Source organism: Fukomys damarensis, unplaced genomic scaffold (genome assembly GCF_012274545.1).
Source record: "Fukomys damarensis isolate Sample0158 unplaced genomic scaffold, DMR_v1.0_HiC HiC_scaffold_25, whole genome shotgun sequence".
Lineage (NCBI taxonomy): Eukaryota > Metazoa > Chordata > Mammalia > Rodentia > Bathyergidae > Fukomys > Fukomys damarensis.
The window spans coordinates 5,450,766-5,473,816 of record NW_022900937.1 but is presented as its reverse complement, the minus strand read 5'-3'; the positions used below and the strand labels follow the sequence as shown (position 1 = coordinate 5,473,816).

Below are 23,051 nucleotides of genomic sequence, written 5' to 3'. Positions count from 1 at the left end.
GATTAGGTTAATTCCTAAGAATTTAATTTTTCTTGACGCTATTATCAATGGTACTGTGTGTTGGTTTTGTATCCTGCTACACAACTAAATGTATAAATTCTAGGAGTCATTTTGGAGGAATTATTTTTTTGAGTCTTCTACATAAAAGATCATGTCATCTGTAAATAATGGTAATTTGACGTCTTCATTTCCTATACGTATACCTTTTTTTTCCTTCCTTTTGCCTGATTGCTCTGGCTAATGTTTTGAGAACTACATTGAACAGGAATGGTAATAGCAGACATCTTTATCTTGTCTGTGATTTTAGAGTGAAAGCTTTCAGTTTTCCCTCAATTTAAATGATTTAAATGACACTGGCATTGCTTGGTCATACATGGCTTTTATCAGATTGAGATAATGTCCTTCTGTATTTATTTTCTTCAAGAACTTTATTATGAATGGATGTTTGATTTTGTCAAAGGCCTTTTCTGCTTCTAATGAGATGATCACGTGGTTTTGTCCTTGCCTTTATGTGATGTACTACACTTATTTACTTGTGCATGTTGAATCATCCTGTATCCCTGGATGAAGCCTACTTGGTCATGATTTATGACCTTTGATGATTTGTTGCATTCTGTTTGCTAGTATCTTGGTGATTTTTGCATCTATGTTTATTGAAGAGATTTATCTTTTTTGGTTGAGTTCTTGTCTGGTTTTGGACTCAGGGTAATGCTAGCTTCCAGGAATGACTTTGGGAGTATGCCTTCCCTTTAAATTTCATTAGAGAGTATGAGGAGTATTAGCATGAAATCCTCCTTGAAGTTACTATAGAGTTCAACAAAGAATCTGCTGGGTCCTGGACTTTTCTTAGTTGGTAGGTTTTTCTATTGCTACTTTAATCTCATTGTCTGCTATTGGTTTATTCAGGTTTTTTTTTTTTAATGTCCCTTAAGATTCAGTAAATCATATGCATATAGGAATCTGTTCATTCCTTTTGAATTCTCCAATTTATTAGTGTACACTTTTATGAAATAGTTGCTAATAATCTGGATTTAAGTGATGCCCATCTTTTCTTTCACCTTTTAGATTTCTAATTGCATTGACTTCATTCTTTGTTTTGGTGAATTTGGTTAAGGTTTGTCTATTTTGTTTATTTTTTCAAAGAACAGGGTGTTTGATTCACTGATTCTTCGTACATTTTTTTTTAGTGTAAAATTTGTTAATTTGTGCTCTGATCTTTAAATTTTCTTTCTTGTACTAGCTTTGGATTTGAATTTTTTCTTGTTTTTTTCGGACCTTGATGTTCATCCTTAGTTTATTTACTTGGGCTCCTTCTGTTTTTCTGATGTGGGTATTCACAGCTATAAAGTTACCTCTTAGGATTGCTTTCATTATCTCAAGTTTTGGTGTGTTGTGCTAGCATTATTGTTTCATACTACAAAATGTCTGATTTCTTTTGTGATCCATTAATTATTCAAGAATATATTAATTTACATGTATTTCCATAAATTATATGATTTCTAGTTTCATTGTGCTTTGGTCTGATGATATGCATATACATACACACACACACACACACACACACACATATATATATATGTATATGTATATATGAATGAATAAATTCCTCTGTATTTTTGAGTGGTTTCCTTCCAGGGCTGCAGTCTTGGAATCTAAAACGTCCTATTCTCCCTGGCTCTATGGCCAGTGGGTTGGTAAGGTAACCCCCTGTTCCAGAGACCCTGGTGTCACATAGCCCAGATTGTCACAACCACACAAGCAGAGGAGTGTCCTTGTTCACACTGATAAACGGGGAAGGCAATTAGTCCATGGTCTCTGATGGATGTCAGCAGCAAGGTAAGGGCTCAGTCAGGTCCCTGGATTTAACGCCGACACTTAATCCAGCCACCTCTGAAAGCCATACTTGTCAGGCCTGGCAACCAGTGCCCATGTCCTTCCTGGGCTTTTGCTCTGTGGGGTGGGCTATCTTTAGCCTGGCCTCTCCCTGGCTCTCTCACCCAGGCCCCACGGGAAGGTAACCTTGAACCCTTGCAGTGGAGAGCTGTTCTATGGCTTAGTCTAACACAGCCCCTTTCCAACATGGGGCCAATTAAACTCTCTGGCAAATGGCAGACACTCGCCTGGGGTTTCTCCTGTTCTACTCTGCTTTGAAGGAGTCACTCTTGGAGCAACATGCCATGCAGCTTTTGCAGTTTAGAACAGCTATGTACCTTTCTCCGGCCTAGTGCTGCTGACCAGGTCTGTAATTTCTCACTGGATCTGCCGACCCTCAGATTGCTTTCTCTTCTGGGGCCCTGTCCTTGTCCACCATCAGTTTGGTCAGCCGGCTGGCACCTCTGCTGCCCTGTGCCTGGAGGAAACAGTGCAGAGCCAGCTCAGAGTTAATGCGTGGCCGTGGCCAGGTGCAGAGTTGGTTGGGGGCCAACACGGGGATCGGTGTGGTCTCTCTGTGGGTCCATTCTGAAAAGCTCTGCATTCTTCAAAAGTGGTGCCAAAACTGAAGACGTCTCACGTGTCAATTACTCGCCACTGACTTTTACAGGAGCTAAATTCCTTCTGAACTGCAGAGGCGAGGGTGAAAATGGAACTTGTGGCTTAAAACAAAGCCGTTCATACACATAAGCCCACACTCTACTCTGTCCGGGACTGCTCTGATGTCAGGGTCGGTAGTCTGAATTTAAGGTCTGAGGCTCACAGCTGCCGGAATTTTATTCTGCTTCGGGAAGCTTGTCCTTGAAGACATTTAGTTTTCCTGCTTTCACACTGGTATAAAACCTGGGCTACATGAGGCAATTACTGTCTAACTCATGCCTCTGTACTGTAAGTTCTGAATTAAAGCTTGAAATGTCAAGGTAGGTCACAAAAAAAATCTTAGCTGGAACTTTCCTTCCCCACTGCCTCCCTCCTCCTGGATTCTGATCTTGAATTATAAAGAACAGACCCTATATGTGCAATCATTTGTTTATTACCCACTGAGGATGATGTGTAATTATTTTTACGAATGGAAATGAACAAAATTACAAGGTGATTCACTTACTAATGAGTCTTTCCATGCTACAAAGCAAGCTTGCCCACAGGGTCTGAATTGTGTTATTTTTATTCCTGCTACCTCCAGGCTGAAGATCAGCTTGGTAGCCTCAGATTCTAGCAGTAGGATATTTGAGAGAGCTGTGGCTGCCAAGCACTGTTTAATGTCTAGTCCTCTCGGGCACAGCTTGTTGGTTTCTGATCTTCCTGGAACCGAGTGGCAGCTCCTGGGGACACACTGTGAAGACGCCCTAACCCCTTTCCCTTGCTAATAGTCCCCGTGTGTCTCCTGTGAGGAAGCAGAGGTTCGGCAGCTTCTCACCTGGGCATGTTTTCATTTCACAGAGAAGATGAGCCCACAGGCCGAGGGGCCCGCAGCTGCCAGCCCGACCCCGGAGGAAGAGCTCCAGATGGGCAGTATGATGGCCAAGCGCGCAGAAGTCATCAAAGAGCTGATCCAGACGGAGAGGGACTATGCCAACGACCTGGAGCTGTGCCTGAGGGAGGTGGTTCGGCCCCTGAGAGACAAGGAGGTAAAGGCAAACATGAGGCCGTTTGTTTTTCCCTCCCACGTCCTGGATAGGACACCAGCTCCTAACGAAGTGGCTTCTGCCTTGGTTGCAGTCTGACGTTGATGCTGCCCAAGGCAGAGCCCTGCTGCGCCTCTGACTGGCCAAAGAGACCGCACTTTACAAAATACAGGGAGAAAGAAATTCAGTTTTCGTAAATTCTGTTCTTCTTTGTATTTCTATGAAACTGGTAACAAACTTTGAGCAGCAGGGTTTCCACAGGCTAGGAGTGATGTGCTCAACTGAACTCAGTGCCAATCACAGATTCAGAAGAGAACAATACCCACCCACATGCACACGTTGAGAGCGCGATTGGTCCTGAGTAAAATTCAACATAAAAACTGAATGTGAGTAAAATGCTCTCTTTGGTGGGTCTGGCCCCAGACAAAGCTTAACGTGGTTAGGAGTTAATCATTGTTCCCATTAGTCCAGGGAAATTCCTGGAGGGCATCAGAATAAAGGCACAAGGATATTTGCCTTGGAATGAAGGTGCATGTGGGCGTGCAGACACACAATTATTTCACGCATTCACACTCATGCGCCCTGCACTGTTTTCAGCACTGATTACAGTGGGGTGCAAAGCCCCGCCCTGTGCAGGGAGGGAGGAGTCAGACGACAGAGTGCACTGGCAGCGCCCAAAAGGCCACAGACACTGGTAAGCATAACTGAGGAAACCAGAGCAGGGATGAGGGGGAAACAGAACGGAGCTTCTCCAAGACAACTGCTCCCAGCATGGCTGCGACGCCCCATCAGACAACGTTTTAGATATATATGTCTATAGAATTTACATAACGTGATTACAACTACAGATGCTATTCGGAGATATACATGCTTCACTCGGCAATGGTGTGTGTGTGTGTGTGCGCGCGTGTGTGTGCGCGCGCGTGTGTGTGTGTGTACAACAGCCTCTCTGCTGAGCCGCTGAGCCTCCCTCTCTAAGCCAAGGACTTGCCTTGCTGTATCCTTACAACTTCTGCATAATTAACTTTACCTTTGGTGCTGGATGGGTCTCATCTTCATTACTGCCTATCTTAAAAGCAAACAAGCCACAATAACTCTCAGAACTAAGAGAGTTACCCAAAATTTCTATATTTCTGTCTCTCTTTTTAAATTAAATATAAAATATTTAATCTGTACAAAATAGATGTGCTTAAAATACGTTTCAAAGTAAGCGATATACAGGAAAATGTCTTCCCTTGAATTCATGTGCATAGGTGTATCCACTGGAATAAGTTTACTTGATATGAGAATATTGTCAACTTTTAATAACTAATTCTGTTACATTTTAGGTATACAGTACAGTTACATTCATTATTGAGATCTTGTACCTTTACGTGATGTATCTTGGTTATTTTTTCCCCATCCCTTGCCCTCCCTTCCCTATTTATAATAACTTTGTTTCCATTTTTTCCTTTTCTCATATTTTCCCTTCTTTCCTTTCCCCTCCCCCTCCCCCTCTCCTTTAGAACTTTACTTCCTATTTCACATTATCAATTACATATTTTGATCCTTGTTTACACTGTTTTTCACACCAGAAAAACTATTCAGTATTTACACGTGTGTCCTATTTATTTCACTTAAGAGTATGACCTCAATGTGCATCCATTTAGCTATGTCTCTAGTTTCTCATTCTTTATGGCTGAGTAGTACTCCATTAAAAAAAAACCTCTGTTTGATTGACAATTGAGCTGTTTCCAAGTTTTAGCTATTACAAACTGTGCCAGTATAAACATGAGTGCTCATATACCACTGTGATATGATTAATTCTTTTGGGAAGGCATCTGGCAGCGGAATTGCTGGGCCAAATGGGACTTCCAATCCTAGTTCTTTGGGATATCTCCATACTGATTTCCACAATGGTTGCAGTGGTCCACACTCCCACCAGCAGAGGAGCAGGCTTCCTTTTCCCCCACAGCCCCAGCAGCATTTGTTACTGGTTGATTTCTTTCTGGGGTGAGGTGGAATCTCAGTTATTTTCATCTGCATCTCTCAAATGACCAGTGACGTTGGACATTTTTTCATGAGTTTATTTGCTATTTCTACTTCATTGTCTGGGAAATGTTTGTTCATTTCAGATGCCCATTTTTGGATTGGATCTTTAAATTTGGGAGGTCTTTTTTTTTTAAGTGCCTAATATATTATAGATAGTAGACTTTTGTCTGAGAAACAGCTGATAAAAATTTTCCCCCCATTATGGATTATCTCTATGCTATTGGTGGTTTCTCTGGCTATGCAGAAGCTTTTCAATAAGAAGAAATCCCACTTGTTGATTCTTTGTGTTAGTTCATGCACAACTGAGGTCTTGTTCATGAAGTATTTTCCTGTGCCAATGTCTTCAAGAGTTCTACCTAACCTCTCTTCCAGTTGGTTTAGTGTTTGTTTTAATATTTAGATCTTTAATCCATTTCAATTTTAGTTTAGTGCATGGTGAGAGATACAGGGCTAGTTTTTATCTTTGGTAATTTGAACCCAGTTTTTCTAGCACCATTTATTAAAGAGGCTATCTTTCCTTCAGTGAGGGCATTTGAATCTTTTATTAAAGATGAGGTGGCTGTGTCTGGAGTTGTTTTTGCATCTTCTCATCTATTCCAGTGATTCTCAGGTCGGTTTCTTTGCCAGTAACATGCTGTTTTTGTCATGGTAGCTTTGTAGTATAGTTTCAAGTTGGGGATTGTGATACCCACTACCTTGTCTTTGTTGCCTAGAATTGTTTTTGCTATTCTAGGTCTCTTCTGGTTCCAAATGAATTTTTGGATTGTTTTCTCAAGGTCTGTGAAATATGCTATTGGAATTTCAATTGAGAGTGCATTGAGTCTATATAGCAGTTTTGGAATTATGGCCATTTTCACTATTTTGGTTCTTCTTACCCAGGAGCAAGGGATTTCCTTCCGTTTTCTGATATTCTCTTCAATCTCTTTTTTCAGAGTGCCGTAGTTTTCAGATTAGAGGTCTCTGATTTCTTTCATTAGGTTGATTCCTGGGTATTTCATTTTTTTGGATGCTATTGTGAAGGGAGTTGCTTCTCCAGTTTTTCAGAGAGTCTGATGTTCATATATAGGAAATCTATTGATTTCTGTGTGTTGACCTTGTATCCAGGAAGTCTCCTGAGTTTGGTTATTAAGTCTAGACGACTTCTGGAGGACTTCTTGGGGTCTTCTATATAGAGTATCCTGTCATCTGCAAATAATGGCAATTTGACTTCTTCCTCTCTTTATTCCTTTTATTTCATTATCTTGTCTAATTGCTATGGCTAATGTTTCCAAAACTATATTGAACAGGAGTGGTGTAGTGGACATCCTTGTCTTGTTCCTGATTTTAGTGTTAAGGATTTCAGTTTTTGACCATTTAATATATCGGCTCTTTGTTTTCTCCCCACCCCCCTGTTTATTGGTACATTTAAAGTAAATGATACAGTTACATTTATCATTGGGCTCTTGTACCTTTACATGATACGTGTTGGTTCTTGTTTTTCCCCATACCCCTGCCCTCCTTTCACCCGCTTCATCCTTCCCTATCTACAAAGTTTGGTTTTCCATAGGTGGCTTTTATCAGATTGAGGTAGACACCATCTATTCCAATATTCTGTGGGGTTTTTATCATGTATGCATGTTGAGTTTTGTTAAACACTTTTTCTGCATCTATTAAGATAATCATATAATTTTTGTCCTTGGCTCTATTTGTATAGTGTATTACATTTATTGATTTGCATATGGTTGAACCATCCCTGCATCTCTGGGTTGAATCCCACTTGGTCAGGGTATATAATCTTCTGCATCCTGTTTGCCAATATCTTATTGAAGATTTTTGCATCTATGTTCATTAGTGAGGTTGGCCTATAGCTCTCTTTTTCATTTGGGTCTTTCTTTGCTTTGGGGATTAAGGTAATACTTGCTTCCAGGAGTGAATTCAGGAGTGTTGCTTCCCTTTCAATTTCACTGAAGAGTTTAAACAGTAGTGGCAGTAGTTCTTCTCCAAATGTCTTATAGAATTCATCAGTGAAGCCATCAGGACCCAGGCTTTTCTTGGTTGGTAAATTTTTAACTACATTTTCAATTTCATTGATTGATATTGGGTTGTTTAGAATCTTTAGGTCTTCATTCAACTTTGTAATTCATACATATCTAGGAACCTGTCCATTTCTTCTGTTTTCCATCTTATTGGTCTATAGGTTCTTGAATTAGGTATTGATAATCCTCTGGATTTCTGTTGGGTCCACTGTGATTTCACCCTTTTCATTCCTAATTGCATGGATTTGAGTCTTTTTTTTTCTTTTTTCTTTTATAAGGTTTGCCAATTTAGTTTATTCTTTCAAAGAACCAACTCTTTGCTTCATTGATTTTTTGGTATACTTCTCTTAGTCTCCATTGCATTGATTTCTGCTCTGATCTTTATAATTTCCTCCCTTGCATGAGCTTTGGGTTTTCCCTGCTCTTTTTTCTAGAAGCTTGAGGGTTCAACATGAGGTGTTTGAGCTCACTCTGTTTTCCTGAGTATTCACTGCTATGAATTTCCCTCATAGGACTGCTTCTATTGTGCCCCATCAATTTTGATATGTGTATTGACTATCAATTAATTGTAGAAACTGTCTGATTTCTTCTTTAATTTCCTCTGTGACCTAGTGGTTATTCAGAAGTGTGTTGTTCAATTTGGAACTGGGGATCAAACTCAGGTTCTTGTGCTTGTGAGGCAGGTGGCAGAACCACTGAACCAAATCCCTGGCCTGAAATTCTTGTCATTTCATTTGCTATTGATCTCCAATTTCATTGCACTATGGTCTGATAATATACATGGAATAACTTCAATTCCTTTGCAGTTAAACATGTTCCAACAGCACGTATGTGGTCTACTATGAGGAATGATGCATGTGCAGCTGAAAAGAATGTGTAGTCTGATTTTGTGGGGTGGAACACTCGGTAAACATTTGTTAAGTTCATTTGTTCAGAAGTTCTAGTATTTCATTCTTCATTTTCTGTCTAGAGGGTCTGTTTATTTGTGACAGTGGAGTACTGAGGTCTCCCATTATTTAGTGCTTACTTGATTTTTCATGTCCATTAGTATTTGTTCTACATAGTTAGGTGCACTAGTATTCAGTGCATATATATTTATGGTTGTCATTTCTTCCTGTTGGATTTTTCCCTTTATAAGGTTGTAGTATCCTTGTCTCTCTTAATCAGTGTTGGTTGAAATCCATTTTATCTGAAAAGAGGATAGCTATTCCTGCTTTTTCAGGGGTTCCTGTTGTATGGAGTAGTTTTCCACACTTTAACTTTTAGTCTATGAGTTTTGTTTTTTTTTTTAATTGTATTTCTTGCATGCACTGTACTGTTGGATCTTGCTTCTTGAATCATTCTGCCATTCTATTTCTTCTGATTGGTGAATTAAAACCATTAACATTGATGGCTGAAACTGATATGCATTGGCTTATCCTTGTCATGACTTTTTCTTTTTGTTGTATCCTCCACCTTTGCATTTAATTTCTTGTCATGCCTAATTCTCCAGGGCTTCCTGGGATTGTGATCCTCATTTTCCTTTCCTAGGATATTGTTTAAAAGTTTTTGAAGTCCTGGTTTGGTACTCATGCAGTTCACTGGGTATTCTTTGCCATGAAAGTATTGGCCAGGGGATTTAGCTCAGTAGCACTATGCCTGCCTCATAAGCTCAAGGTTCTGAGTTCAATCCCTGGTACCAAAACCAAAAAACAAAAACAAACAAACAAACAAAAATACATGTTATTAAAGTATCTTATTTCTCCCCCAATTTCAAAAGATAGTTTTTTCAGGGGACATCAATCTGGATTGGAAGTTGTTTTCCTTTAGGGCTTGAAATATTTTACGCCAAGCTCTTACTGCCTTTGTGTTGAGAAGTGTGATGTGATTCTGATGGGCTTTCCTTTGTATGTGATTTGTTTCTTTTCTCTAACTGCTTGTAGAATTTTGTTCCTCTGTTGGGTTTCTGGAATCTTAACCATTATATGCCTAGGTGTAGAGCTATTTTGATAATGGTTAGTTAGAATCCGATATGCCTCACTTATCTGTAGGTCAAGTTCTATTCCTCTTCTTGGGAAGTTTTTTCCCATTAATTCTGTGAACAGTTTTTTTTTTTAATGTCATTATACTCTCCTGTTGCCTCATTGACTCCAATCAGTCTTGTTATTCTTTGCATCATCTAGCAGCTGCTGGATTGAATTCTTGTGTTCCCTTAATATTTTTAAGAAATTTTTCTTTTCCTGGTCACTAATTGCAATCCTGTCTTCTGTATCTGAGATTCTGTTCTCACATTGGCTTGTTCTGCTGTGTAAACTTTCAATGGCATTTTTAATCTCCTGAAATTCTGTTTGCATCTGTTTTATGGATTCCACTTGTTTCCTATGTTGGGATTCCATCATGTTCCTCAGCTCCTCTATTTTTTTTTTAATCTGTGTCTGCTCTAGATTTGTTAATCATGTCTTGCACTATGGACACAATCCCTGTTACCTGAGAAATTATTTCTGATTTCATCTTTTCCAGAACCTCTTTTTTTGCCAGTTCAGGGAGTCCAGGTGGTTGAGTATTAGATTGTTCCATCTAGTTGCCCTTTGGGGTTGCCCTTAGGTATCTTGAAGTCTGGCTCTGAGATGTGCTTACCTGTCTTCTCATTTCAACAAATACAGCCTGCTGTGCCTTTGCTGAGGTGACTTTTTGCTCACCTAGTCACCTTCAATTCTTAGCAAGCCACTTAGAGGCCTTTTTTTCTGCTGCTCACCCCAGTGCCACTTCCTGTGTTCAAAATGTTGGCCTTCTGGATCCCTGTGCTACCCTGTTGTCCAGGCCAGGTTCTGGTTGGGGCTCTGCATACTAGGGATGGTATCTGGGTGTGCCTCTGGCTAGGGCCTGCCCTCCTAGCTGTTGTCTGGGAGGGCCTTTGGCTGGAGACTGTGCACCCCAGTCCCTGTGTCTGAGTGGGCTTCAGGCTGAGGTCTGCATGCACTTACCAATGGTATCAAGGGGGGCCCCTGGCCGTTGCTTGTGCACCTGTGCAGCTCTTTCCTGCAGGCCTTTGGCTGGGCCTGTGGGTTTGAGCTGCTGGAGTCAGGGCAGGGCCCTGGCTAGGACCTGCCCATAACCATGTTTCTCTGGCCCATGAGAGCTTCTTGCTGAGATCTCAGAATATTGCCAACTTTAAGCCACCTGCTATGCTGAGGTTCAAAGTGGCTCCATAGACAGGAACATCCCTGCCAAGGTCTTCTTTTGTGTGTATTCTCATTTTTTGTGTTTTTATGTTTTGGTGCTATTTTTCTTTTCCTAACTCTTGTAAATATTTCTCAGAATAGGTGGCTCAGGCCATGTCAAATAAAACATTTCTGTTAGGATAAAATTTATGCTAATTTCTTTGGCATGTTTAACTTTTGCTCACGATGTTTTAAATTACAATTCTCACAATTGTAAATCACCTCCTGTGTTCCTCAGATTGTTTATGGCTTATTGATTTTTCACACGCAGTTTTTCTCTTTGTTTCAGTGTCTTTCAGATCTCTGTCTTTGTCCTTCAGTCTGTCCTCTCCATTAATGTTGAAATAGTAAGTCTTTGAAGGCTTCTCAGAATTCTTATGTCAGATCGGTTTTTTTCCCCACTGCTTAAAGCTTTAAACCTTTGGGTAAGTGAACAGGTGCTCAGGAACTCCTGTGACTCTCCTAAACTCGAAGCTGTCACTGGTAACACCCCTTCCTTAGCTTACACCTCACCTCTTCAGAGTGGAGCAGCTCCCTCCCTCCGACCATTTAAACCGAAGTCTGAGTACACAAGCCATTTGTCAACAGTTATTGTCAGCATATAGAAATTAACACATACAGTTTTGGGGTAACCATGGAAACACTCACAAGCCATGCTTAGGTCAAACCCCAGGCAACATAATACTTTACATGCATCAGGGTGATATGACACAGGGATGTCATCTGACCACCATCTTTTCTCTACTAAGCACAGACTTAGACCACTCGCGGCGCACACAGGCACTCTGTATAGGCAAAGGTTATGTTGGTGAGCTCATCTGTATGAATCCAAATCCTGGGACAGTCCTGGCTGCAGACCGGATCAAGTCCTTCTTACAGACGGGACTTGGCTACCTGAAAACAGGGACAAACTCAGCACGGCCCCTGGTGCCATGCATTGTGAGAGGTTTTGCTAAAGCACCCACATGTTCAGGTTGAAGCTTTCGGTGGGGAAGAGTTCTCGGTATTTGTTATTCAAACAGGGGAATAGGAGAGACTATAGGTTTTGGGGAGTAAGTAAAAAATGAACCCAGACTGAGTAAGCTATGTGACAATGGTGAGGGGTTTATGTGAAGGAAAGGGAGGAGAAAACGGTGATTGAAATCAGCAGTTAGAGAAATTTAAGTGCCTATTTTTCATTTTTTTCCAGTGTCTGAAACACACATTGTACAAAAGTGCCAAAGATCTCCCATGAGATATAAGATCCTTTAGCACTCAGTTCCTTCCCTAGGGCAGGGACAACATGGCTCTGTCTTTTCCGAAGGAACTCTATGCATAAGCATATACATCTGACACACAGGAATGCTTTCTTTCTGCAACAAGAGAACCATGGTTACTTTGGGTTTGCCTACTGCATGCATTTTTGTCCAACTGTGTACATTATGCTCAGGACATTGTGTTTTCTGGGAAATGATTTTAAAATCTATCACTTGGCATTGCCAGAAGCTCACAGATTTTCTGTTAGTGTTTGGATATAGTACATGGTAAAAAAGTCATAATTTTCATTAGAAAAATAATAGAAGGAATTAATCACCTCTAGTCCTGCTTAGAAATAAGCCCCATAAATATTTTGCTTTGTAATCTAGAGAGGTGCAGATACACTAAACATTTCCTGAAATTGGAATTATACTATACCAATACCATTTGGAACCTTTCCCCTACAAAGAATATACACACATGTTTACTTCCAATCATAAATAGTAAGTAACTTAATTGGAAAAATAGTTTCTCTATTAAACTAAGGGACTCTAGGTTTGGGGAGGATAATGCAGAGACTGTCCCTGGATTTAAAGGCCCAATGGATTTAAAGTTCCAATGGCACTGACCAGCCCTGCCCCGCATGCCTAGGCTCACAGCAGATTGTCTCTGGGTCATGATGGGAGTGATCGGGTGGAAACCTATTCTGTGTGACACTTAGCACACTGTTCTAATGTCCTACCAGGGCCCAGGGTGAGTGAGGTAAAGCCCAGGATAGGGGATGGAGTTAGAGAGAGTGAATTGTAAACTTGGCCCTTGTCCAAGTCTGAGAAGCTGGGAGGCTGAGGCAGGAGGATTGCAAGTTTGAGCCCAGCCTGACAACTTATCCTACTTGGTGAGACTCTGTCATGTGAAAGCCCTGGGATCCAACCCCAGTACTACAACAATGGGGAGGGGGTACATCAGGGCTCAGGGAATTCAGCTTCCTGCTGCTGCCTCCCTCCGAGGGAAAATCAGTGTCCCCTCATCCCTTAGATCAACCGTGATGTGAGGGCTGCCTGTGAGGAGGGCTCATGGCTGCTCTTCAGGAGTATGGAGATTGAACACCCGACAGGGGCCTGAGGGTGGCACGCAAATGCAGTCAGCTGTCCCTGCACTGTGCAAACTTGTGATAAGGGGGCTCCAAGGTCTGTGCGGAGCTGCATTTCTGCTGCAGTGGAGCTGCATGTGGCTTCTTAGCCCGCTGGGGGTCGCTATGTTGGCAGTGACACCGAGTGCCCAGTGCCCCTCACAGAAGGGCCTGTGGCTTCAGCACGTGTTGGGAGGTCCCTGCATTTGTGTCCTGCTCGGCCTCCCAGACCTCCCTGCCTGCTTGGCCGAGACCCCTTGGATGAGGTCCAACCTCGCCTCTGTGAACAGCTCCGGCTGCCTGTGCTGTGCCGAATGCCCTGCGCACAGTGGGTGCAGCGCGTGGTGGGTCCTGCGTGGACTCACTGCCCACTGCGCCCTCTGAGACAGCTCCCCACTCACCGCCTCCCCGCAGCCCACCCCTACCCTGAGGGTACTGAACAGGAAGTCACACATTGGGATGGAACGATGTTCTGCTACTTTTATGGAGCGAAGCTCAGAATTGTAACTATGTTAGTGAGCTGAAACAGTAGATAAAGACATCAAGGCAGAAACATTTTATCTAGTGATTAAAATACATGCTGCTTTCCTAGGTAGCTAGACACAGAGATGGACAGATGTCTAGTTAGCCTTCTCAAAGCTATTTGCTACAATTTTGTCTGCATGAGAGGAAACCACATGAGAGCAAAAACCTTTGGTCATGAATTGTGTCCCTGAGTTTTCTTGCTACAAGTATCTTCTCTAGCTGTCACCTTCACCAAAAGACTTACTATTTCCAGAAACAACAGTCACTTAGTTTTGCTTAATCAGGGAATTTTTCCCCCATTATGTTTTTCTCTGTTGACTACTCTTCAAGTCTGTACCCTTCCACAGTTTTTTGGATCTACTGTGGGCCTAAACTATATCCTACCTTGGCTCACTGACCGTGGACTTCTTAACAGTCTGTAAGTGCTATCTCTTCACACAGCTGCCTTGATCTAGGTAGAATTCAGCTGGCATCTCGTGGACCTGTCTCAATCACAACAGCAGTTGTCACACTCTGTTCATAACGTGCTCTATGCACCACACCGAAACCCAATGCACAGGTACCACAGTTTGCAAGATGTTACCACTGGGGAAGCTGGGTAAAGGGTAGACATATTATTTTTTTAATGCTGTGTGTGAACCTACAATTATTTCAAAATAAAAGTTCAATTAAAATATAATCTCTCTCTCCCTTTCTCTAACAATATTATCTTTTTAAATACACATGCAAAATTTTCTTTTCTTTCTTTATTTTTTGGTACCAGGGATCAAATTAGTGTTGCATTTCCAATTCACATGCAGGAGAAGGAAAGTATAGCATACTAGCCTTTGTTTTTTTTTTGTTTTTTGTTTTTTGTTTTTTTTTTTTTGTACCAGGGATCGAACTCAGGGCCTTGCGCTTATGAGGCAGAAAATGGAACCACTCATCTAAATCCCTGGCCACGTGCAAAATTTTAAATGCAAGGATAAATATTTTTTCTTATACTTTTATCTTGTTCTCTCAAATTTTTGAATTCTCTTTTTATTGAATTCTCTTTTTATTTTTTGGGGATGTAGATAGAGATCACATTTGAGGATATTGAGAAGAACGGCCACAATGCATAATAATCTGCATATCTTGGTCTTTCTTATGGTGTGGTTAGAATACCAGGAATCCTTTTAGATCATGAAGCACCCCCAGAGAAAAGCCAACTAAGTCTCTGTCATCCCCCCTTCCATCTGATCTGTTCTCTCTCGCTACATAGTTGGGAAGTTCCTGGGGTCACAAGACTTCACAGACTGAACAGAACCCAGAGAACCAAGCCAGGCTGATAAAATCAGAACACAAGATGGGCACAAAGCCAGAATGCAGAGGACAAAGATGAGTTTTGGTCACTACATTAACTGACAATTCTGAGCAATGTTATAGACCAGATCTAAAGTACCCCCCACCCAAAGCTGGTGTCAGAGGTCCAGTCCCCAAAGTAGCAATAGGAGGGCTCTAGGGAAACCACTGATGACATCATAACCAGTGGTCATATTAGGACAGGGTCTAATTGATGAACCTGTTCACTTCCTGCTTTACCCAGGACATGTCCCCTGCCCCTTCCTGCCAGACCCAGCGGCTCAATTCCCCCTCTTGGTGGATCGCAGTGTTCCTCACATAACCTGAACTGCTATTTCCTCCAGAAGGTCAAATGCTTGACATCATGTTAGAAAAGCAAAAATACACACCAATAAAGAACAATAGCAACCTCAGTAACAACAGAAACCTCAGAAAAGTTTTTATTTTTTTCTAAAACTTTGTCAATAAGGGAAGTTCCTACTTGTTGGAGAAAAATTATACCTCTGAGATGTTAGATTTAAAAATAAAAATCATACAAGTAAATGGCTCTGCCAGGCACAGAGTGACTGCACTCATACACAACACTTGCTGGCCTCTTTCGGGTACTGATGCCCGGTCCCTGTGCTGCACCAATTTCCCCATCCCCAGGAGGCCCTTGTGTCAGGCGCCCTGGAAGGCACACAGTTTGCTGTCACACCAGATGCAGGGTTTATGGAGTATGAAAGCGATACATCAATATTCTAGTACAGGAAACATTTATGGGAAGGAAACCTCCTAGCTCTGCTTGTCCAGAAAGCCTCGCTTAAAAAGAAAAGAAAAAAAAAAAAAAAGAGGGAATTTCTTTTCTTTTGTATTCGAGTTTTCTGACAGAAGTGCCTCACCGTGTTGCTCCATTTATAGGCACCTCCTCTGCTCCAACTGGGGACAGCTTCGGTTTCCTGATTCTTGGAATCTGCTGTCTTGATCAGAACCCATTGGGCTACAGGCAATAACGAACGCGTTTCCCAGCGCTATGCAGGGGCTGGGCTGTGGGAACGGAAAGCCAGATGCGCAGATCTGTTTCTGAATCTATGAACGTCATCCCTCAGTTCACCTCCGCACACTCTGCTCTCTCTCTCGCGCGTGCGTGTGTGTGTGTGTGCACCTCAATTTTAATTTGCTGTTATTTCTGAAGGGTATGCAACAAAATCCCAGCAGCTGTGATTACCACAAGGATACCGTTAACCTCTCTAACGAAACCTAGTGAACCCCAGGCGGCCCGACTGGGGCAAAGATTAATGTGGCCACGAACGTGAGTCCGGGGTCACAAATCCCAGCCTTCACAGAACAACACTGAATGAGGAGCGGATGGCCTTTAACCGGTAGTGCAAGTAACACTAATAATAGTGGGTGAGAAGGGAAACAGGGGGGGTGGGTGCTTTATTTATTAGCATTTAGTGAAAGCACTTTAAGTAGAGACAAGGTCGATGAGTACAGGAGTTAATTAATTCTAGGCCATTTGGAATGACAAAGACATGAAACACGCACCTGGCCATGGAAACTAAGACGCTCTTGTTGAGGCAGAACGCCTCGCTTGGCTGTGAAGAGATAACTTCCATGCAGAGCAGTAATTGATAAGTGGGCACGGGAAGGCTTTGGGGGTCTGGAAGGGGCGGATCCCCCGACAGCTGAGCTGGTGACACTGCATGGAGAATGTGGTGTTTTGGTTGAATATGCAGATGGAAAGGTTAAGTGCTTGTTACATCCTAGTTCGTGCAGTGCCAGCTGGTGATTGTGTGAGAATCAGGAGACTTATGTGCTAGTCCTGCCCTGTGAGAGTTTAGGATCTGGCCCACAAAATAACTCAGGAACACAAAAACACAAATGACAGTACATATGAAGGTGACTGGTTTAGAAATGCTCACGGCCTCAGGCGGCTCAGAATTAGTTATGCTAACTACTGCAGATAATCTCCAGGCATTCGCCAAAGAGGCCCTGACTTCCCCGCCCACCAGCAGCACTCGCCAGAAATCCTCCCTCCTTTTCTCCATCTGCACCCCCAGGTTCCCCTCCGCTCTTCCTGTCCCTTCCCTGTCTCCTTTGTGGGCTACTGCTCCTGTGTCCAATCCCTCAAGCAGGCTGGGCTCAGCTGCGGCTTCTTTCTCTGGCCCACACTCACCCTGTCAAGGCCCTGCCAGGCTCCCTGGCTTAAATCCCATCTGCACGCTGATGGTCGGCAAGCAATGACCTCCGGCCTGGACCTTTCCCCCATGCTCTGATTACAGCCTAACATTCCCACGATAGCCTGCAAGGTCCCACGAGGGGGGCTGGCCCCTCATTCTCTGACTCACCTGCTGCTTCCTCCTGTTCCTGTGGACAAGCCAGCAGTATCATGCACTGCGCCGTCTCCTCTGCCTGGAAGGCGCCTCTCCAAGATGACATCACGGCTTGGTCCTTTGCCTCCGTCTTTACGCAATAAAACTTCCCCTGACGGAGTCCATCTGTAGATTTCAGAGGGAGTCATTCACTGGAGGGACAATCCCATGGACGACCACTAAAGGAATGGGAATGAGTGAAGGGAAGGCAATGTGAGGTCCGCTGGCCAGGAGTTAGCTCTGCGGTAGGCCGGGGACTGACAGGGCACCTGAGTACTGATCCGCGGCTGTACAGTGCCCCATACATCATCGATTGAAAACGGTCACGAGTATGAACGACTTCAGGCAGGTGGATGGTTGGAAGTCCCCTGCGAGAGACGGGTGTGCCTGAAGCAAGCCTCCCGTGGGTGGGCAGAGGTTGAGGAGTGCAGCCCCCCAGGGCGACCACAGGGCAGCACCCTAAGTATTCCCCAAGGAGCAACTTGAAAATGAGCCTCCTCTTGTTTGGACGGGTTCTTCTGAAAAGAAGAGTAACTGGGACAGGGAATGGCAGCTCTCGGACACACAGACTTCCACCCCGAGGAATCTGAGGCTGGAGCGGATTTGGCTTTCCTCAGAGACTTCTCTAATTGTGTTCTAACCCAATTAAACTTAGTCTTTAGGAGGACTAATTTGAAAGTGTAAAGTAAGTGAAATTGTGGATTAGGCGAAGAGCTATGTAAATGTAGGGCCAATAAAGTATTACACAGGAAACAAAAACTAAATAAAACCAAATCCCTACCTGGATTGTGTACCAGAGTCACACTGACCCTGGGGTTTGGAGTCTGGAATTTGGTGACACGAAGATCCGCCTCACTCTGGGTGCATTTGTGTCCACCATTCTCAGCGTACTCAGCAAGGTCTGAGCCTCTCCCAGAACTCAGGTAAATAAGGACCTCGACCGGCACTTTGAGTTCCTAAGAAACAGGTGGTTTGTGAGGCAGCAGCCTGGGTGTGGCCTGCAATTGCAGAGACTCAGCCTCAAGCCCAGAGCAGCTGCCCCAAGCCGGCACCTGGCACCAAGCTCCTGACACGAGAGCAGGCTGAACCCTGTACCCAGCACCAAGAGTCTCGCAGAAGATCAGGTAGATCAAGTTACTGTAACACCCAGGAACAGTTGCTCAAAAGAGAGGGAAATGAGAAATTACCCAAGTGTTTAAGGAACTGGCTCTGCCCCTCAAATTAACACCCAGCCCTGCTTCTTTCTGTGTGCTTCTGAAGACAGGAGTACAATCTAAAGCTAAGAGGCATGCAGGTAAATTACAGGTGTGAAACTGTGGCTGCCTCTCAACCACCCACCATTTACAGCCAGACACTCGGGTGACTGATTTCACTGTACTGTTTAGCTCAGCCGCCCTTGTCTCTGGCCACGCCTCCTTCGGAATTGTCGGGCACGTGGTCAACAAGGGTGACTTGCAAACAGTCCCGTGAAATTGCTTTGGTAAGCTTCCCATTTGGCAACACACCTCATGCTCTGCTGGGTTTTGAGGGCTGCACAAGTGACACCTCAGCCTCCAGAAGGCAGGAAGTGGGTCATTTGGGGGCGGGGACGGGGGATCAAACTTGGGTCCTTGCGCTTGTGAAGCAGGCGGGGGAACCACTGAGCTAAATCCCCGGCCCGGGGTGGACTTTCTAACCCAGGGGTCCCTGAGGCTGGACCACAGTCTCTGTTCGGGCCCTTTCCCCCCGTTGTTGTCTGCAGCCCTCGCCCCTCACCTACTGAGATTCCTCCCAGGCCCCACCTCTTTCTCCTACACGGAAGCTGGCCTGGCTGATCAGCTGAAGTCCTTTAGCAAGTAACCTGGGCCATCGGCTTCCAGCTTCCTTATAAACCACCGCCTGGCGGTGACATGGATTCACCTCGTGGTCTGACTCAATTAGCGGTTTCTAATCTAGTTTCACAGTAGGAAATATCACACATTGCAAAGCAGCAGTTTTGAGACACCTGATGAAATAATGGCTCGTTTACCCTGAAAAGCTTTGTAATTTGGAAGCCAAGGGTCTGGGTAAATGCCCTAGCAATTAGACGATCACCCAAGCCTGGTGCTCGCCAGGGCTTTCTGCCAGCACGCTTTTCCTCCACTGGCCCCAGTGTCTGCCTCGAAAGCATATGGCTTCTCAGTTTCCTCACTGAAAAATAAAACAAGACTTTATTCTTTCCCTTCGGAAATCCCGCCTTGGGTCTCCACTTAAGTCTACAGTTTATACATCCCTGCCTTCTTCTACTCCTTATCACTAGGCTTTGACTGCTCCGGTGTAGGAATGGGGTGATCTGATCCAGGGAACGGCCGGGTCTCACCCTATTGTGCTGGACCTGCATCACAGAAGAGTAGGCTGGGCCGCAGAGGTTCCGGTAGAGCCCTCCACGGTGGAGTTGCCCTACTTGAATGGTAATGCCAATCACTACAGTATGTGTAGAGAGTCTGAACCGGCCCAATCAGAACCTGGATTTACTGCAAAAACCACCTTAAAGAGGAAGCTTTCTCTACTGGAAATAATTCCATGGAGCATTGTTGGTGGTACTCACCAAAAGCGATGCTGTTTATTCTCTGTGTCTTCTACAGTTGTTGTGTACAGATCATGTAATCTATCTAGAACTTATATGTGGTGTGATTCTGACTAACAAATTAGAAGCCTAAAGTGGATTTCCAAATTGATGTCAGGGTACTAATATCTAAGGGATTCTAACCTATTGGCTGTTAGAACATGAACAATGTTTATAATTTGCCAAACTTGTTAAATTCTCAAAAAATAGTAATAACCTTAATTTAGTCATCACACTTAACAGAATTTATCAAAAAGAAGTAATCTTGGAAATGAACAAAGCTTTACCCAGGAGAGTTATTGATAAAAGGCAATCTGTCCAGATTTCACTGAAATTGTGACCAGTTAAGAAGGCTGTGGTATTTCACACAATGATCACAGCAGGAAAACCAATGCTGATATTTATGTTCAGCTTTTAAAATGTCTGAACTCTATTTGAGGGATATAACGACACACCAGAAATCACTGGGAAGAACCCACCTGAAAACATCATCATAATGCTTTTTTTTTTTTTAATCTACACACTCTTGGTTTTTACTATGAACATGAACTGCTCTTATGACAATCATTTAACTTATATTTTTGAAACTGTTTGTCCCATGATTTTTCTTGTTGACTTTTAAAGGTGTTCATGGTTGGAGTGTGTGACCCCTGAGAAGGCTGGGTTCCTCCTCCCTGTGACATGGCTGACATCGAGTCACCCAGTGCAACTGTTTATTGATTAACAGAAATAAACAATCAGCCTTTGCCAAGTGTAAGCTAAGGAAGGAGTCTGGCTCTGCTGGCAAGTTTGCTGGCTCTGCTGCAACTAAGTTTGCTTAGTTCACTAATGACCCAACTAAACACTGCAGTTTGCCTCTGTTGGTAGAATTAATTATGAAATTATAAAATCTCCACTTAATTTATGATACTGTAAACAAAAAACAGGTAATTTTGATATTTTAATTTAAGCTACTTTTGGCCTTTGCCTAGTTCTTTTTTGGTAAGAAAACAAAATTTTATGTAATTTATAACATTGACCCTAACATGAAAGAAAAATAGGCAAAATTATGTATATGATGTAATATACAATGTCGGGATACAGCAGGTATCTTGTCATGATATGAGAAACATCACATGCTAATTTACAAGTTGTAGGACATTGCCCAGTTCTTGTTCAAAGACTGGTGGAGTGATTACAGAAAAAGAGCATGTATGGCTTCCATAAGAAAAAAAAAGTGGGGGCGTTGGGGATATAGCTTAATAGCACCATGCCTGCCTGGCAAGCACAGGTCCTAATTTTGATCCTTGACACCAAAAAATCAACCAAACAAACAAAACCGAATCATTTGAATTCTATAATTCAACTCTTTAAAATTGCCAAACTTTGAGCTGGGCATGGTGGGACATGCTTGTAATCCCAGCACTCAGGAGGCTGAGGCAGGAGGATTGCTGTAAGTTCAAGACCAGCCTGGGCTACATAGCGAGTTCCAGGTTAGTCTCAACTACATGGTGAGACTCTGTCTCAAAAAAAAAAAAATTGCCAAACTTTTATTGAGTACTTATCTATCTGCCCAGCACTATTTAAATATGGTAGGTGTTTGTTTTGACAGACCCACACAAATTAATAAATATCTCTGATGTAAGTATATAACAGGCTTTAGGATAAACAAGCAAGACTCACAGAAGAGCAAAGAAAACAATCCAGTTAACTTACAGAATGAGAAAAAAATTTGCTATTTACTCATCTAACAAGGTATTAATATCCAGAACATAAAAAGATCAATAACAAAGAACTGTGATTTAATTAAAAATGGGCTAGGGATATAAAGTCATTTCTCAAAAGAAGGAATTCAAAATGGCCAGTAAGTCTATGAGAAAATTGCCCAAATTCATCAGCCATCAGAAAATGCAAGTCAAAAACCACAATTAGACACCATCTCTTCCCAATCAGCATGGCTATTATTAAAATTCAGGCAAGCATACCAATGCTGGCAAGTGTGCAGAGAATAGGGATGCTCATATGATGTGGGTGGGAATGTAAAATGGTACAGCCATGGTGGAGAACAGAGAATGTTCCTCAGGAAGCTGACTAGATCTGCCATATGCCACAGCAGCCAATTCTGTGTAGCTACAAACAAGGTGATGTCAACATATCAGAGAAAAACCTGCTTGCCTACTTGGACTGCTGCACTTTTCACAATAGCCAAGCTGTGGCATCAACCTATGGTGGACGCCCATCAACAGATGAATGGATAAATAGCATTGCACGTTAACCGTGGACAGGGCAGTGTACACTAGGTGCCTTGGAAGTGTCCTTTTGCCACCCTGAAGTTCCATGTACTTTGACAAGCATTTCCCCAGTGCCTTGCACTTCCAGCCTCGGGTCACTACCATTGACTCTTAGTTTCTATTGAGTTCAGCTTCTTTAGAGTCATTTTAGAGAGATTATCACATAGTCCATATGATAATCTCTATAGAGATTATTCATAGTGTCAAAACTGTCAGGCTTTCTTTTTAAAGGCTGCATAGGACTCAATCGGGTAGCTATACTACATTTTTAAAAATCCATTCATCCTTTGGACAAATGTGTAAGATGATTGCCTATCTGGCCATCATGAAAAATACTACAGTGGACATGATGGTGCAGATATTTCTTCAACATTCTGATTTCAGTTCCTTTGGATAAGAAGGATTGCTGGACAGTATGGCAGTTTACATGTTAATTTTTTGCCATCCCCCCCATACTATTCTCCATAATAGCTGTAGTAATTTGCATTTCCACCAACAGTATACTAGGGTTTCCTTTTCTGAAATCCTTATCTACACGTTACCTTTCATCTTTTTTTTTTTTTTTAACTGGGGATCGAACTTGGGACCTTGTGCTTGCCAAGCCAGTGGCGGCCCCACTGAGCTAAATCCCCAGCCCCATCCTTTCATCCATTTGATAAAACTGTTCTAGTAGGTGTGAAGTGGTATCTCACTGTGACTTTGTGTTTCCCTGATGATTTGTTATGTTGAGCATTTTCTCACAAGCTTGCTGGCAATTTGTATGTTGTCTTTTGAGAAAAGTCTGCTCAGGTCTTTTGCCCATTTTTAAACCAGGTTTTTTTTAGTTC

The 23,051-nt window shown here is 42.8% G+C and overlaps 1 protein-coding gene and 1 long non-coding RNA gene across 2 annotated transcripts in view; one reads left to right on the top strand and one right to left on the bottom strand.

Moving 5' to 3' along the window:
* Positions 1–23,051, top strand: part of Arhgef38 (Rho guanine nucleotide exchange factor 38) — a 109,969-nt gene that overhangs the window by 28,467 nt on the left and 58,451 nt on the right. The window contains exon 2 of the mRNA XM_010641607.3: positions 3,373–3,560. Within this exon, the coding sequence (XP_010639909.1) occupies positions 3,373–3,560 (188 nt within the window). The remainder of the gene's footprint in view (positions 1–3,372; positions 3,561–23,051) is intronic.
* On the bottom strand, positions 15,894–18,417 carry LOC104874512. Its single transcript, XR_783754.2, has 3 exons — positions 18,152–18,417; positions 17,347–17,496; positions 15,894–16,042 (listed from the first exon to the last, which is right to left on the bottom strand). It is a non-coding gene; the product is annotated as an uncharacterized LOC104874512 (long non-coding RNA).